The following is an 18125-nucleotide window of genomic DNA, read 5'->3' on the forward strand; positions in this document are numbered from 1 at the left end:
ATAGAAACACTTGCCAATGTTTTTGGAACTCTCAGCAGTCTCAGGCACACACGCCTTGTTTACAAAAGTCTATGTCCATTCTGTTTGAACCTAAAGCATTTACGAGATTAACCTCGTCTAGTCCAAAACACACGAACATGGGGCTTTTGAGAGAACATCTAAGTGCGTAAACCTTGTTTTGTCGTGAATGAAAGCCTGTGCAATATTGCCACCAGGCTAAAAAGGATTTGGTATTGAAGCACACACTAATCCTATAACCTTGGCTAGCCATATTTGATTTACTCGGAAATCAAATGTTGTTTTGCAGCCAGTTCAAGTCATTGTTTAAAAACCAGATTCAAACAACAGATTTATTATATTTAATACAACACCGTTTAACTATGGATGTACTTAAGACAAATGCAGATGAAATTGGTTTTCTCCATTGTCAATGAATATAATAAAATTAGAACGATGTATCCCAGAGTGGATAAATAGCAGGTTGAAACAAACTGGAAGGCTTCTTCTTGGGTCAATTTGAGCTGCTTCTTGTCACAAATATGGCAAGTGTTCCCAGTTATAATGTAAACACATAGTACATAAATGCATTGTAAGATCAAATCTGGTGCAACCTTGTAATTTTTTTTTACTGAGACAGGTTAGTTTTACACTTTTTACAGTTTATCATTGGAACTGAGTGATTATAGGGTCATTAATTTGATGCTTAATACTTTTCAACTGTTTGATTTGATCTTGCAGCTTACACATAGTGTTAAACATTTATGAATTGCGGGTACAAACCCTGAGTGGTAGCACAACAGTCCTCATGACTGAACTAACATGAACCTCCCACGACACAGAATGAGATCCATATCATTTGGTCTGATAACAACCTTTTAAGGTACATAAACTACCCCAAATAAATAGTTAGAGAGAAAAATGACAGTTAACATCCTTATTTGTCTTCCGCAATATTAATATTAAAGCATGTAGGTTGACAAGATCAGTGCATTTTAAAGAAGCTGCTGACAGTTCAACTTGCAGCTCATGTTTTGATGATTTATCAGTTTTTAAAAAGTGAGATCTTCAAGCCCACTGTAAGTGTTCTGTTAGTTTATCATTCCTCAGTGACTCTTCTCTGAAGCTTTGTTTAGGGACTGCTGAAAGTCATGTCACTGAACTAGAGAGAAGTTCATTGAAATCCAAGCTCCAGCAGTATCCAGAATTCTCTCGACACAAACGCTCAGAGAGCCAGTTTAATAGATTTTCCTCTCCAGTACCCACTGACGCTTCAACAGACATGGGTTGTATTTAGAGATAAAGTGAAAAGGGCAAGAAAAAGCATGGATCACAGTTAACATCTAGGAAATACATAGTGATGAACACACCAAAAAGATAATTCCTATTTTTAGAGGACTGTAACTGGTTTGAAAAAATATGCTGCGTGCGGTCGGTTGCTTGAGTGAGTTTGCTCAGTGAGGCTTGTTTGCTTTGTGTTGATGATTAACACATACATAGGAGGTTTATTTCCTGACAAAGTTTAGAACAAAAGTACTTGTTCTTCCTCAGTCTTATTACGGCGTAATGACCATAACGCTTGCGGTGCAAACTGCAGAAGTTAATGTTTGGTCTAACTTCTCCTAAACCTCTTAAAAAACAGTCCTCAATAGAAATGTTGCATTACATGCACATTTCAGGCCTTCATTTTCATCCGCTTATTGTTTCTACCGTCAGACCAAAATTCCAACAGGCTGTTCTTTATCCTTACCTTCGTATAATGACTGTTTTGTGTTTCAGTCTGATTGCAGAGAGACAATGACTCTATGTTGGGAAACTTCTCTTTTAAAGTTTTCCTAAAACTCTGTCGTAGAAATCTGTGTTACTTCTGATTGGAGATCTTGCTGGATCCTCCTCGGGCGAGATCCTTTGGGGACCCAGTCCAGGCCTAGTCATGCCGGCTTCTTCCCTGAATCCGTCGGTGCACACACGGACACCGGATCCCTTGTGGTGTTGCGACCTCTGGTCAAGCTGTTCTGCTCTACGTTGGTTCGACAGGGAAGGCAGAAATCCCTGAAGCACCGCTTGAAGTTTTCATCCAAAAAAGCATATAACAGGGGGTTGAGGCTGCTGTTGGTGTAGCCTAAAGCAATGCACAGGTGCCAGCTCGCGTTCACAAAGGGATTCCTGCTGTCAACCTTGACCATGGTCCTCACAATGATAAATATGTGGATTGGGGTCCAGCAGATGATAAAGGCTGCCACCACCACCAGGACCATGCGGGTAATGCGACGCATGTTGCGGTCTTTCTCCTTGGAGCCTGAGAGCAGACGAACGCTCCTAAGACGTAAGATCATGAGGCCGTAGCATATAGTGATGACCATCACAGGAACCACAAAGGCAAAGATGAAGACGCAGATCTTGGTCACAGTGTCCCAGTACCAGTCAGGGTCAGGGAACTTTAGTGTGCATCTGGTTCTGCCTGTATAGAAAAGACAAGAACATTAGACCTATAAGTGGAGAGGGAAGTTATTCTGCACATGGCTAAATTTCTTGAATACTAAAAATCCAAACTCAAGTATGCAACTACAGTAATTCATATCATACTGGAATAGTGCATTGGATGTATTATTATGCGTTCGAAATTCAAAAATTATTTCATTAATTCAGTTTTCAGTAAGGTAACATCAGCTTCATTCAGGGTTGGGGTCAATTCTAATTGTAATCGCGTAATTGATAGTCAATTGCAATTATGATTGTAATCGCGTGATTGATAATTAATTACAAATATGGCGTAATTATAATTGTAATTGTCATGAACATTCTATAAAAATGGTCAATTATACTTTAACGCAAATCTGGGGAACCATGTTACAGTTCTATGTACAGTTCTACACAATATGTACTTAACATTTATTCAAATATTCATATCAAGCACATCCCACATTTTACCATTAAAAAAAATTTAAATCGAGGGCTCAGACGCCCACACCAAAAATATTAAAACCTATATTTCCATGGATTAGGAAGCCTAACAAGGTAATCAATAGATAGGACAGAAAATAGATCATAGATAATTATTTTTAGTGAATTTTACAGCTGATTTAGGACCCGTTATCATAAGAGTTGCTCACAGTAGGCTAACACAAAGGGAAGGTTCCATGTTAGTAGGTTATCAGTAACTGTGATTTATTGTCATTTACCTTTAGTAATTGAGAACATAATTGTAATTGACTTAAAAAAAGTAACTATAATTGATTGTAATTGGAAAAAATGCTGGTTACTGTAATCATAATTGAATTATAATTTAACATGGATAATTGAAAAAGTAATTCTAACTGAAAAATGTAATTGACCCAAACCCTGGCTTCATTGCTGGATGATGCTTTGTAATTCAAAATTGAAGCCTCTAAAATGCACATTTATTTGAATTAGTGACACATTATGCAGAAAAACCAAATAAATATCTCACCAGTTTCTAATGATGTATCTGTAATAGCCATGATCATAATGGGAACACCAATGGCAGAGGACAACACCCAGATGAGCACGTTAATCAGCTTAGCCTTGGCTGCTGTTCTGAAGCCCAGAGCCCGGACCGGATGGCACACTGCGATGTATCGGTCCACACTCATCATCGTCAGGGTGAAGATGCTGGTGAACATGTTGTAATAATCGATGGCAATGATGAGCTTGCACAGGATTTCCCCGAAGGGCCAAGTGTTCATCAGGCACTTGGCGCTCTGGAACGGCAGTGTGCTAGTGGCCAAAGCATCGGCGAGAGCCAAGTTAAAGATGTAGATGTTTGTGGCGGTCTTCATTTTGGTGTATCTGGTTAGAATCAGAATGTAGAGAAAATTAATTGGTTCAAAGTTGGTGTTTTTAACTGATCAAGCTTTGTTAAATGACTAGCCTATGCATCCCTCTCTGCCCCATTATTGCAATATTTATATATTTCATCGTTAACCATTCTAATCCCTACATACCATTCATGCTATTATCATTAACCATTGTTAAAAAAGTTATACTGGCAAACTGGAGAGATCGAACAAAAATATCTGTAAACCACTGGTTAGTGTCACGGTGTGGTGTGGGTGTGGACCCAAATGCAAAGAGAGATGGGGGCAGAATGCAGGCATAGTGTTCTAGGAACCAATCCATGTTTATTCCAACAAAACTAAAACCCAAAAAAGGCAGCACGAAGAAACCAGGGAGCAGGCAACAAAACGCAGCAGGACACAAGGAGGATAGACAATGATGTAAGACATTAACAATGATCCAGCAAACACTATGTCCAAGCACTCAGCTAAATAGTGTAGATGGCCTGATTGGGAATCGGCCACTCCTGGGTGGAAACATGAGGGAGCTAATCAGTCACCAACCAAGCACACAGATATCACTGGGGGGTGGAGCCACAAGCAGGGTTACCTGAAACACAGACAAGAGTTAAACACAGGAGGCCAGACTCAAACAGAATACACAAAAACACAGAATAACTTAAAGAGGACCCCAAGGGCTAAATAACAAGACCGAACCTGACAGTTAGACTTACTCACAGACCACTTAAGTCTTGAAAAACTAACAGCGTCCATAAAAAGCAATATCCCATCAATTAAGAAAACCTGGTTCTCCTTTTTACATTACCTCTGAGAATGATTCCTCTGTATTCCTAAACTTGTTAATGGTGAATACTGTATATGAACTGAAATGTGTACTGATGTACAGAAATCATCATTGTTATATTCTTTTACATATGTATTTTTATAACATGGTTTTGCCCACGTAATGTCCTTTTTTGCACAGGTTGTCTTTCACTCCTGTATTTCCTCTTTACCACTGTAATGTGTGTGTATTTCATCTGTATTTAATTAACAGCCTTTTAGTTAATTATGTACTTTTTTCCTTCTCTTTCTTGGCAGCATGAACTTATGAAGATATACAACTTATGAAGATATACAAAGCGCCTGTATTGTCCTACTTGTTTAGTTCTTTTGTTTTGTTTTTTTGCATATCTGTCAAGATCTGTGTCTGATGGTTTCTTTTTAAGGTATCATGCTTTCAGGTTTTTCTGGTGGAGAGTTCAAAGTCAAAAGTCAAGTCAAAGTCATCTTTATTGTGGATACCACTATATGTACAAGACATGTAGAGAATTGAAATTACTATTCTCTCCGCCCATCACATTTACAAACACAAAAACATGACAATGTAGAATAAATAAAACATAAGGACAGAACAACACAACAATTATTTACAATAAATTACAATTACAAGTTGGGGTTGTGTCTTGTAATTCTATGGTTGTGAACCCTGTAACCTTGTTGTTACAGAAAAGTTAGGAATGAAAGAACCCAGGCAGGAAGCTGCTGACACTGTTAACTCATTGACTGCCAAAGACGTCTAAAGATGTCAATTGTGTTTTTCAACCCTGGTTGCTCGGAGACAGTGTGATGAAGCTCTCCCGTGAATATCCAGCTTGTACAATGATGTAGTGACCAACTGGTGCCGTGTTGGTGGCAGCAGCGCACCTTTGGATGATGGGCGGAGCTCTAAGGAAGAGCAAAGGAGTTTACAAGACAGAAAATGACACTACGAGAGTTAATGGAAAAAATGATGGGGAGAGAAAAATAATCATTTTGCCATCAAAAGCCTGTTCGCAGTGTTGTTTTTGTAGTTTTATAAAAAGAAACCAATACTGAGGTGTCCCTATAGCAAAAAAAAAAAAATGCTTCAAAGTCACTGACTGGTTTTCTTCAGAAAAAGGCTTTTTTCTCAGCTTTTTGTCACAAACTGGCAATTTGTGTGAAACTTGCCTCTACTCAACTGCTGATTACAGAAGAATGAAACAAGCTTGAAACACAATTTTTTTATTTGATGAGAGTAGATACTTGAATCTTTCAGAATCTGGTTTTAGATTTCAGATCGTCATAGGACAAAATATTCTGTGGGTTCTGGAAAATCAGTGAAAATCATCTAAAATGCCTGCCAATATGGGATTGGCTGCTCTGAAAATGGCTGGCAGTGATGAGTTAATGCGTAAAAGCGTGAGATTATTCATGATATTAATCCATTGGATGATAAACGGACAGCGCTCAGTTTCATTTTATTACAACACACACGTTTTTCTATTCATGTAGGCCTATTTATCACACACACTGGGATGAGAGCACATTGATTCACAGTCTGTAGTATGTTCCTGCTGATGTGGTCAGCCTCACTAGCGTATGAATAAATGAATTATTTAATTAATGACTTCACCTGTCCGCGCATACAGAGACACAGGCTTCATCAGATATAAATCTCTATCTTTCCTAAAGGATGACATCGGTAAATGAAAGATTGCATTGATGTCTAAATATTTTCTCACCTGTCAGCTGTCAGATCAGATCCACACAGTGACGTGTTCACACATCACCTTTTATTGGACAGCTCATTTTCTAAGAGAACTGATTGGTCAGGAGGCGGGACTTTAGTACTCACTAAGATCCTAGCTAGAGCAAAACCTACTCCCGACCAGGCTAGTCTTTCAGTCTAAGTTTCCATGGTGATTTAACTCCGTAAGACGTTAGCGAGCTTCGTAGTTCAGCACACTGATTAAATCCTGGAAGTTTGCGCGATAAGAGGTAATCCCGCTTCGTAACATGGGCCCTTTATGGATATGAACTTTACTCCTGCCTCCTTCTTTATTCAGGCCTACCTCATTCACCTCATATCTGGGAAAAATTTCAACCTATTAAATGCTTTTAATTTAAAAAATGTAACACTTAACCTGATATATTCGGTAATCAAGATTACCACAGTATGGCAACAATTCCAGTAACATCATTTTGTCTTCTTTTTTGAAATATATGTTAAGGGTTTGTTTATTGAGACAAGGTTTTTCAGGAAATGTTTTTATCTCCTGACATGTTTCGACAGCCTTCCTCAGAGGTGATAGGCCTTGATGTGTCCCTACCTTTCCTTATGAGAGAACTAGGTGGTAACCACTGTTTATTTATTTTTTAAACAAGTTATTGTTGTTGTCTCTAATTCAAGGATATGAAAGCTGTGAAACATGGTATTATGAGTAAGATCCGAGATTCAATCCCTCGTGCTTTTTGTGTGAAGGGAATTTGTAAGTGTCACTGTTTTGCTCCCAAATAAATAGTCTGAGGAACAATGGTTTTTGGCCTCTGATGAGATTGAAATAACCTGAAAAATGAAAAACACTACTGCCGCAGAAGTATGATTCATTATTCATTGTAGTGAGCTGGACTCCAATTTCTTTTTCTTTCAGTGTGTGCGCAGATAAAAAAAAATGTTTATGGGTTTTGGAAAACGAAAATGTTGCTGTATTGCTTGGAAGATTTATTAGCTTCTCTTTCGGGACACAAGCCTATTTCTATCAACGTTTCCAAGTGCATTTTAGATGCATTTGCATCTGCATTTTTTTTACTATATTTTTACTAATTGGCTTCAGGTTTGCTTTAGGTTTCCCCATTTCACAGTAACGAAACTGCATTCATGTTTTTGTAAGAGAACTTGATTGTGCTGATATTCGATCATCTATTCATTTTTTAATGAATATATTAATCTCCCTGAGGATTTTGAGCTTGTTAAATAAAAGATGTACAAATGACACACAAACATGTTCAAAAAGAGTTCAAATGTTTTAAAAGACATAACTTTGCAGAAGAGCATACATGACATCATGCTAAAAGATATTATTTTGCTATGAGCTATGTGAGGCTCTACATTACATCATCAAAGAACAATCTTAAAGGGCCCATGTTATGCTAAATTAACTTTTCTGTGCTTTAAACATGATAAAAGTGATATTTGAGCTTCATACACATGCCCAAAGTGTTTTTTCATTGATTCCCTCAATCGTTAGTTAGAGGGTTATTTTCTCCTTTCTTACTGCAGGGTGAGCACAAACACCTCGCTCCAATTAGATGACGCGTTCCCACTTTGATGACAAATTTAACGCGGCACTGAGCTGGAGAAGCCGCGCCTCCTGGAAGCTCTTTGCCGTGATTGACATGTAAACAGACACGCCCACAGAGGTGAGCATTTCAGCGTCCTTTGCGCAGTGCTATGTATGTATTTTCTACAGTCTATGTATGTACCGGTGAATGCCCCGCCCCCACACTCTGTCTCGTGTTTATAAAGCAGCATGAGCTCGGCTACGGAGTGGGTGGGAGGAGGGCCGGCTGTCCTCTGGTCCTATGTCATCGTGAGGGGAGGAGGAAGTCAGTGTCCCGTCTATAGACATGCCCACTCATGAATATACATAAGTAGGCTGCAAATCAGCCCGTTTGTGTAGAGTTGCTCAAAAAGTGACTTTTCAGAGGCTAAAACTCTGGAAAACAGGAAGTTTGGGAAAATAAACCTCAAATACTGTTTTTGGGGTTCTTAGAACAAATGGAGCATGATTCCATGGACCTTTAAATACTATCTCATTGTTAAAAGATGATAACATTTATATACCCATTTGCCAATCAATCATTTTAGGAACCTATGCTGATTCATATGTGCAACTCAGTCAAGTGATTTTGAATTGTTGGTTTTCATGTCATGGTGCCAGGGGTGGACTGGCCATCTGACATACCGAGTCGTCCACCCGAAGTGGGCCGACCTGTTTTTTTTTTTTGTTTTTTTTACAAGCGAGTGCAGAAAGAGATATTAACAGTTGGCCAAAGATGGTCAAAAAGTGGCAAAAACGTGACAAGAAATGAGTGAAAAGTGACTAAAGTGGGTCAAAAGCAGTTAAGAGTGGCCAAAAAAGAGACAAATAAAGAGGAGCCAGGTGATATGTAATGGCAAAAGGTATAGCTTTAATGAGCAAAATGTGTTAAGCAATAGTGAAAAAGGACAAACGTGGAACAAAAAAGGCAAAATGTAGGGAATTTTTAAAAATGTTATCGGGCAAAAGTTAGCTTATTTTGGAATGAAAAGTGGCCAAAAAAAAATAAACGAAGGACAAAAATTGGATAAGTGTGTAAAAAAGGTTGCTTTAGGCTGAAAAAAGTGAAAATAAAAAAAGGAGCAAAAATGGCAAAAAATAGTTAAAAAGGGGTTAAAGTTTCCTCCTTTTAAGGTTTTCTGGGAGAATGAAAATGAAAATGAAGACTTAAAGAGCCACTTGTTGCACATCACTGACTCAATAATGGCTTCTACATGGTGTCACTGATAATGTAATGGACTGGTCTGGATAGAAAATGCCAGGGCTGAATTTTAGTCCCAGTTCATACCTGCATAGCGTGCATGATAATATTATCGCTAACGTGAGTTAAGTTTTCTGCTGGAAGACATAGTTTACCACCTTTCAGAGACATAAATCGTAGCTTTGTCCAAAGACAGAGCTTGAGTTACAGCTATAGAATGAAGTCTGTGTGACTTTATTGTCAGAGGATTTTGTTAAATGCCAAAAATGTCTATTTCAAACTGTTTTTTTGGGCCTATAGACTTTTTGTTGGATTTAATATAGACTTTCAAGTGAAATAAAATCCAAGCAGAGCTTTGTTAAATGAGGTTGTTACAAGTTGTGACAGTTGGGTGCACATGATGTCTGCCAATAAAACAAGGTTGGCAACTCACGACACTTTGACGCCCATTTCATATTACCATTTGTTATACAATGTTTCCTAGAATGGTTCATTGAGAAATAGTGCTCATAACAAATGTATTTCATTTGAATGTGAGTTTTGGTGTTTGTAGTTTGTTTTTTTTTACTTTGGGATTGAACTGTAATCAACCCATATACAGGAGGGAGAACATGCACAAACACTGCACAGAGATAATAATAAAGTCACACTCACAACTTCAAAGAATATGACAACAAAATGTATTCATTGCCAGTAAAATTGTTTCTTGACCAAGTTCTCTTTGACTTGGTTTTATTATGCTGTTAGATTATGGCACCATTTTTATGGTGAGCTATAGCTGGAACTGACCAGAATAATTGTCACTTGTGAGGCTGTGTCAGTGTGAACGAGTCAGTCTGAGAATGCAAATTTCACAAACAGAAATCTGGGTCACATTAAGCAGTTGAATTAAAAAAACAAACAAAAACAGAAAAAACGACGGGTTGGTCTATTCATTCTGACCACAATCAGTCTGGAAATCAAGGGAAATTCAAAATAATGGAGCTGCACTTTGCTACTTAATGAAAGGGAATGTTTTCAATAATGTTTTGTGTTTCATCTTTTGGAAATACATGAAGGGCATCTGCGTAAGATACAAAGAGTTTAAAGAAAGCTTTGATAATAAATTCAGTTCTAATTTATGGTTGGTTTTCTCAAGCACTGCATTTACTGAAATAATAATAAAAAAAAAAAAAAAATGAGCAGAGGTCTTATCTCATAATTACAATATCACAACTCTAATTGGTAGTATCATTATCGGAGATCTGAACAGATGCATCCTGGGAACCTTTTGATCTCATAAGCCTGCTTTTCATTCTTTCTCAGCTGGAGATATTATAACTTTATCATAATAAATCTGTTTCTTCAAAAGACGAAACTTGCCTGGCCTTGAGAAAGTATTGACGTGACCCAAGGCACGAGTAGAACATGTTCTTTGATAAACTTTCCTGTTTTAACTGTGAGAAAATAACTGAATATCATTACATTTGTCCAATCTTTCTAATCCTGCATCTTTGTGTCTAAAATGTGTTTTTATGATTCTGTGATTGACACCAGCTAAACTAACACCTAATAGTCATATGAATGCACTTAGTTGTTATTGTGTATCAGCTGTTTTGCGATGTTAGGATCAAAGTTGTCTCTGGCCGCGTCCAAATAGTCCCTCCTATCTCCTTTCCAATCCAGCCATGATAAGGAGCGTTCCAATTCTCTAAAAGCTAAGGAAAGGAGGCTAAATGCTTCCTTTATAACCTCCTTTAGCCTTGGAAACACATTCTTTGAGTTTTACTTTTGTTCCTCGTAGCCTCTTTACCTTTAATTTACAATCAAACCTTGTGATATTTGAGATTATATCAGTGATTAGAGACACAGGGGAAAGTGTTGTGAATGTGCTTTTAGTAGTACAATTTTCAAAATTTGTACACCAAGGCGGACGTCACTAACCTTCACCGCCGACTGATTATTACGTCATCAAGTGGAAGTGCGTCTTATTGTCAAAACAACATGATGGCCTTTCCCTAACTCCTTTAGGAAGTCCCTAACACCTTTCCTTAACCCTGTGACGTCATCCACGAGGTTAAAGAAAGGTGGATAGGAAAGGAGATAGGAGGAATTATTCAGACAGTGTTCTCATATGTAGAAACCAAGCAGGGTTACCAGGTGTGACAGAAGTGGCTCATTTCACAAACAAGTTGTCAGCTGCCTTACAAGTAGTACAAAACAAATACACAAATAATTAAAATATTAGAAAATAAAAATGGAATCTAAATAACTAAGGGCTCTATTCTCCCGTCTGGACTTAAGCGCTTTTTTGCGCGCCTGCAGTTACGAACTTCTCTCCTACGTGTATTCTCCGGTCCAGGCTGCTGACACGCCCACCACGCGTAAGTAGAGCAAAAGCGCGTATGTGTGAATGAAGGCGGGTTGAAGGAAAGGAGGCGGTGATGTCATTTTTTTTTGGACTGTCTAGAAATCACGGAACGTGGAGTTTTCCCAACGCTTGTAAATGTCATAGAAATCTGTGAAAATTATAAAGTTCACTTTTAATTTGAAACGCCTTCATTGATAAACAATGTAACAGGTTGATTTGATTAGATCATTGATCAGATTATTGCATCTGCCACATGTCTGAGCCATCATCATCATCATTGCTGCAAAGCGTGACCGAGTTAGATGCACTGGAGAAATGAGGAAATAACTCGGCCGCAGAGCATCCTGCTTTAATACAGAGGGATGTTTGCAGTGAAACAGAACTATTGACTTCCATAATACACAGTTTTAAATATAAATAGTTTAAAGTGACCTGAGCTGAGCCTCATTAAAATATGTGTGGGAGCAGTTTATGGTCCATCCTCATCTGCATATGACAGTTTGTTTCACTCTGTAGTGGATTAATCTGTGACTTTAAGTTGGACATAGTATAAAAATAGTTGAATCACTGTGACCAACGTGTACAGAAGTCTGCGCCTTTCAGAGTTTTAATTAGAAGTCCGTGTGGCTTGAAATGTAACTAAGTCCATATTTTTTTATTTATTTTTTTTATTTAACCTTTATTTAACCAGGAAAAAAATCCCATTGAGATTAAAAACCTCTTTTTCAAGGGAGTCCTGGCCAAGAGGCAGCAAAGTTACAACACTGAACAGAAATACATTTACATTACAATAAAATGACAGGATAACATAAGAATCAAATAAAACAATTACAGACAACTGAGGCAGTCTCAAATTCTCTCAGTTTCATTTTAAAAGCATTCAAGGATAAAAATTCAGTCAACTTCCAGTCTCTTTGCAGTGTGTTCCAAGCACAAGGAGCTGCATGTGCAAAGGCTTTTTTCCCCAGCTCTGTGCGGGCAAAAGGAACTGTGAGCAACAGCTGATCATTGGATCTCTAGTGCAATATAATGTTTCACCTTATCAGGGCGCTGCAGTTATTCCAGGGTTAGAAGCGCGTAAGAGGAAAAGGACTTACGCACACCGGAGAATGCGCGTGAAGCCAGATTTGAATGGAAAGGCCCACATTTCAGGGCTGCTCCACCCACAGTGCATAACTGGGATGAAGGCATGTAGTGACTGACTTATGTACAGGGGGAGAATAGCACACAGCTAAAAACAGCGCCGCTGCGTGTCTTTTTGTACTTAAACTCATGAAAGAATAGAGCCCTGAATGAGTAAAGGACACCAAGCTACAACAAATCATGTTTACCAAAGAAGAAGCATACATTTGACAATTACCGTAACACTGAGCTGTCAAAGTAAACCTTGGTTTTTGACTGATTATTAACCTATTGTTTTATTATTCACAAAGTAATAAGAGACTATCTGTGTTTGTGTTTAAGTGTGAGTGAAAATCATACAGTTATTCTATTATTCATGAAGATAAAAAAAACAAAAACTAAAAAAAACAATGTTCTTTAGCAGAAGTGAATTCAAACACTTTGTCCAATCATTTTGTGTCCTTTAAGGAAGCACCAAGCAAATCGCTGATTTTTAACAACATGTGTTTGATATCCTTAATCTGTTGTGGGCTTTTACTTTCAACAAGTAAATCGATAAGATTTTGAGCAATACAGAAGTGCAGCCCGTGAAGTAAATCCAATCTCACTGCTGTGTCTTGAACCCCGGGGTAACAGATTGAGAAAATACCTCCTGAGGAGAGATGAGACTTTAAATGGCATCAGCTGAGCAATAGATAAGAGAAACGCTGTGAACTGTTGATGGCAGCGTCTCTCAGCAGACACAAGCACAATGCTCTTTCTGCAGGGAAACAAGAACCAATCTCCAGTGAAACTTCAATCTTGTTTGGTTTGGAACCTACATTTAAAGGATTAATTTGATCTTCAGTCACTATATAATTACACTGTGACGAGGGAAGTGTAGAATAGAAGGAGGAAAAAAGATTAAGAGGAATAAAAGTTACATTCGTCACATTAGAATGACATCTTTTTTTTCATCTTCAACACATAAAAGACCAACGAAACCCAATATATCACAACCCTTAGCAGTGTTTGCTCATTATCTATACGAGTACAGTACCCTTTCATAGTATGTATTCATATAGTGGGAGGAGCTTAAGTAGAGTTGTCAATTATGGCCAAATGAGTATGTGTTTGAAGGTTGGATGTACAAAGAGGTGTACATACTCTGTACTCTGTAGTGTTATAGAGGGGTTTATTCGTGGGTGCAAAGTAAAATAGCGTGTGTGATTTCCCTGGTTTAATTCTATGGGACATGAGCATGATAAATGTGTTTGTTTGTTTTTTTCACTCATTGTTATATTTTTTTGTTTTGTGTATTTTTCTGTAATGTATGTTTTTTGGAGTCATTATGTGTATTTTTGTATCTTTCTTTGGCTTTTTGTGCTTCTTTGTATAATTATTGTTTTTTGTTGCCATTTCAGTGTGATTCTGGAGTCATTTTGTGTATTTTGAAGCTTTTGTGGTGTTGTTTTCTGCATTTCTGTTAAATATTTTGTTTTTTGTTTTTTACTCATTTTCCTATTTTTGTTGTCGTTTGGTGTATTTTTCTGTAATGTATGTTTTGGAGCCTTTTTCAACATATTTACAGTTATTTTGTCGGTTTTTGTTGTAATTTTGTGTGTTTCTGTAGTCAGTTTGTAAATGTTTATGCATTTCTGTTGTTATTTTGTGTACTTTTTCTATGTTTCTATAGATTGTTTAGTTTTTTGTTTTATTTTCCTCATTTAGTATATTTTTATTATAAATACCTTCAGTGTGGTGAGGGCGTGTTTTGAGATTGAGACACTGGGACCGTTCACGCTGCTAAAAAACATGACGCATGCACACACAAACATGCGCAGTGTTTGCTGGCTCGGGTGCGCACTCGGCTGTAGTGCACACACGTGACTATGGTATGCAGTGATAGGCTGTAGTGCAATACGTGACTAAAGGCTCCGGCAAAGGATGATTTTTTAATGAAATTATTCATTAAACGGACAATTTCAGTCCAAACAAATCCCACGTTGCACAGCTTTGAACCAAGCTGCAGCTATGTAGCAAGTATGAGCTGTGTCTGTCCCTGAATACCAGAGATATTTGAGGAACACACACACACACACACACACACACACACACACACACACACACACACAGATTCCTTGCTTTAATAGATAGATACAGGGGTGAACTGGGACCAAAATTCAATTTCTCCCACAATTCAAAAGGTTGTGACACTTTTTCAGACTTTAGCAAACCATTGCCAATAAATATCCCTTTTTTCCTATATTTTGTCAATTTCTGCAAGCTCTTTGACATTTTTATCAAAATGTTGTCCTTTCTTTAATTTTTTGACCACTTTTCATCCAAATAATCTAATAGTAATGTACTCTATTTTTGCCAGATTTTTGTGGAGTATCCAAACTATAAATGTTTTGAAAATCTATTGTATAAGCAATCAGAAAAACAATGTTTCTATTAGCCCTGATACCTATTTGGCAGCCATCTTGGATTTGAGATAATGGACGCCATAAAATGGTTTTTGTCAATCTTTTGGCTTCTAAATAACCTAGAGCTTTTATTTTAACAGCTAATTTATCATTTTCTGGGCCAATGATTCCATAAGCTAAATAGTAAATTGTTGTCATCATGCAAATTGGCTTTTTCTTCCATTATGTCCAGTACACACTAGCAGCATTGGAATCATTGGCCCTGAAAATGGTAGATTAGCTGTCAAAATAAAAGCTCCAGTTTATTTAGACACAAAAATGTTTTTCATGGCTGCCATTTTGTAAAATCCAAGGAGGCGCCTATTTGGGACTTGGTCAAATGGAAACATTGCTTTTCTGATTGCTTGTACCAGGGTTTCCCAACCAGGGGCACGCGTACCCCTCGGGGTACATGAGCACATTGCAGGGGGTACATGAAAAAAATGTAAGAATTTTTTTCAAGATAATAAAAAATATTATCAGTCATTTCATAAGTGCGTTAATAAAAATGGTACATGTGCACTATGACTTGTTTTTAAATTTTAAATGCCTGTTTAAAGGGGACATATTCAAAGAAGCGCCTTTTATGGTAAATGTCATAAAAGCTATATAACACAGGCTCAAGGGGTACACAAGACAAGAAAGGTTGAGAACCACTGGCTTATACTCTAAGGTTTCCAAAAATGTATAGTTTTCATACTCTCCACAAAAATCCAACAAAAGTTAAAATCTAAACATAGTGACCATAACTTTTGCCCAATAAATACCACTTGTTTAATTTTTTTTCCTACATTTTGCCTCTTTTTGTTCCACATTGTGCCCTTTTTCACTATTCTTTGCCAAATTTTGCCCATTTAAGCTACCCTTTACCATGACATACCATCTGGTTCCTCTTTTTTTGTCAAGTTTATGGCCACTCTTGACTGCTTTTGACCCATTTTATTCACTCTACACTCTTTATTGCTATGTTTTTGTCACTTATAAAACATTTTTAGTTGCCTGTTACCATGTCTGCCTCCACAAAAAAAAAAAAAACCTACCACACTGTAACAGCCCACTTCGCCCCGACGCCCCCATGTAGGATGTTACAATTGTTTACTTTTAAATGCTCTGTGACCATATACTTTCATGTGCAGTCCATGGAGAGGCTAAAAATGTTTTGGGATTTCAACAGACAAGAGGCTCATTTCTGAATTCCAACTTTGCTTTTTTTACTGACCTTGATGTGTGACAGTTTTCAGCAACCATGTACAGTATGTTCATTACAGCGGTGTGTGGAGGCAGAATCAGATTGAGGCATACAGGTCCACAGGAGACATGTACCAGAATAAAAAATGTATATTGTGCACAAGTTGCAAAATCTGTCTATACTCACACTGCTTGTGGGATTTTTCTTTTATGGATTACAGTACCTGTCTTATTTTTGATAAGGCAGTAGCTTTATCCTGCAGAGGAAGTATTATAATAATAATACTTCAGGAACAGACAGAAAAAAAAGAACTTCCAGCAACACATTACTGCGCAGCCTTCAGTCATCATTATAAAGTATTATTAGAAATCTGTGAATATAAAGGTCTGCGTGAAAGGTTATAGTTTGTTCATCTTCGCTGAAAGCTGACAGACCGCAGGTAGTTGATAAGGTTTTCCCATTTTGATTTCTTGACATTTAATGCTGCCAGCTTAAGGTTCAAGGTATTTTTTTACAACTCCAAACACATACTGTAGCAGTGCCAGAAATGAGTCACATTTGTTAGGTTTTTTTCAGACCTGCATGTCCGAGTTTATTATCAGCACGAGATGCAACAACAAAATCTAGACTTAGACTATATTGTCATTCAAACTTGAACTTAACAGTACAGATAAGAACAAAGTTTTGTTGCATTGGCTCATATTGCAAAATAAAAAAAGATATGTATAAAAAAACAGCTGCAAGTATTTACATAAGGGAAGTAATATTTAAAATAAAAATAAAAAATAAGGTACAGATATAAATAGATATCAATAGGAAAAGCTCTGTGTAAGATTTCTATACAGATAAGTATATTGCACATTTTTTTAATGCATGATACTGTATATTGTCTATTTTTTTTCAGTCCCTTGAGGTAATCCGTTTGTGGGGGTCTGAGGGGGAATGAAGGGATTATTTTTTGTTCTTATGGCCTGAGGGAAGAAGCTATTACAGAACCTGGAGGTTCTGTTTTGGAGGCTGTGGAACCTCTTTCTAGAGTCCAGCAGTGAAACAGTCCATGGTGGGGTTGGGACGTGTCTCTGCTGATTTTCTGAGCCCTTGTCAGACAACGGTGTTTTTGTGATCTCCTGGAATGGAAGGAAGTGAAGTCCTGAATATTTTTTCTGCCGTCCTCACCACTCTCAGGCCCCAGACCAGACAGAGATGCAGTTGGTCAGTAAGCTCTCTATAGTGCCTCTGTAGAAGGTGGTGAGAATAGGAGGAGGGAGGTGTGCTCTCTTCATTTTATTATATTCCATATTTTCCTTCTTGCTTCTCTCGACGAGGTCAGCACTCTCTGTTTCTCCCTCCCTTCCGTCTTATCTCTCTCCCAGCTGCTGCTTTGTCAGGTCTTGTGAAACTAACAAGAGCCTCTCTCTGCAACTCATCCAAAACCGGAATAATGGAATTAATTAGTTGGTCTCTCAGTGCTATCGATCAGATTTTTTCGACGCAAAGAACCAGGGGTGGTGACCCCGCATGTCCAAGCGGGACGTTTGCGGCTGGATACACACTTGACCCTTGGAACAAGTGGCGAGTTGTGTGTCTGTCCATCCTTTCCGTGGAAGACGTGGAGGACATCTACATGATTGGAATAATGATAGTAGGCATGCTGCTGATCGGAGCTGGTGGCTTCCTAATCTATCGAAAAGTCCGTACTACGCTGGCGACTGTTTTGGAAAAGCTGCCAGTGATTTCTGAAGGATGTAGCAGGGCTCTGAACACTCAGACTCATGTGTTGATCGATATCAAAAGCAAGCTGCTTTTGGATCGTCTACGCGTTATGATAACAACTGGGAGAAGTTGGAGGCCCGGCTTGGAAGTGGAAACTAGGCCATTCATTGGATTACAGCAGAGAG

The 18125-nt window shown here is 38.0% G+C and overlaps 1 protein-coding gene across 1 annotated transcript in view; it reads right to left on the reverse strand.

The window, feature by feature from the left end:
• Positions 1-377: 377 nt before the first annotated feature.
• oprd1a (opioid receptor, delta 1a) overlaps positions 378-18125 on the reverse strand; it is a 37493-nt gene continuing 19745 nt past the window's right edge. The window contains exons 2-3 of the mRNA XM_028461035.1: positions 3449-3807; positions 378-2458 (exon numbers count right to left, since the gene is read on the reverse strand). Of these exons, the coding sequence (XP_028316836.1) occupies positions 1929-2458; positions 3449-3807 (889 nt within the window). The 3' untranslated portion in view covers positions 378-1928. The remainder of the gene's footprint in view (positions 2459-3448; positions 3808-18125) is intronic.

Source organism: Gouania willdenowi, chromosome 11 (genome assembly GCF_900634775.1).
Source record: "Gouania willdenowi chromosome 11, fGouWil2.1, whole genome shotgun sequence".
NCBI classification, from domain to species: Eukaryota; Metazoa; Chordata; class Actinopteri; order Blenniiformes; family Gobiesocidae; genus Gouania; species Gouania willdenowi.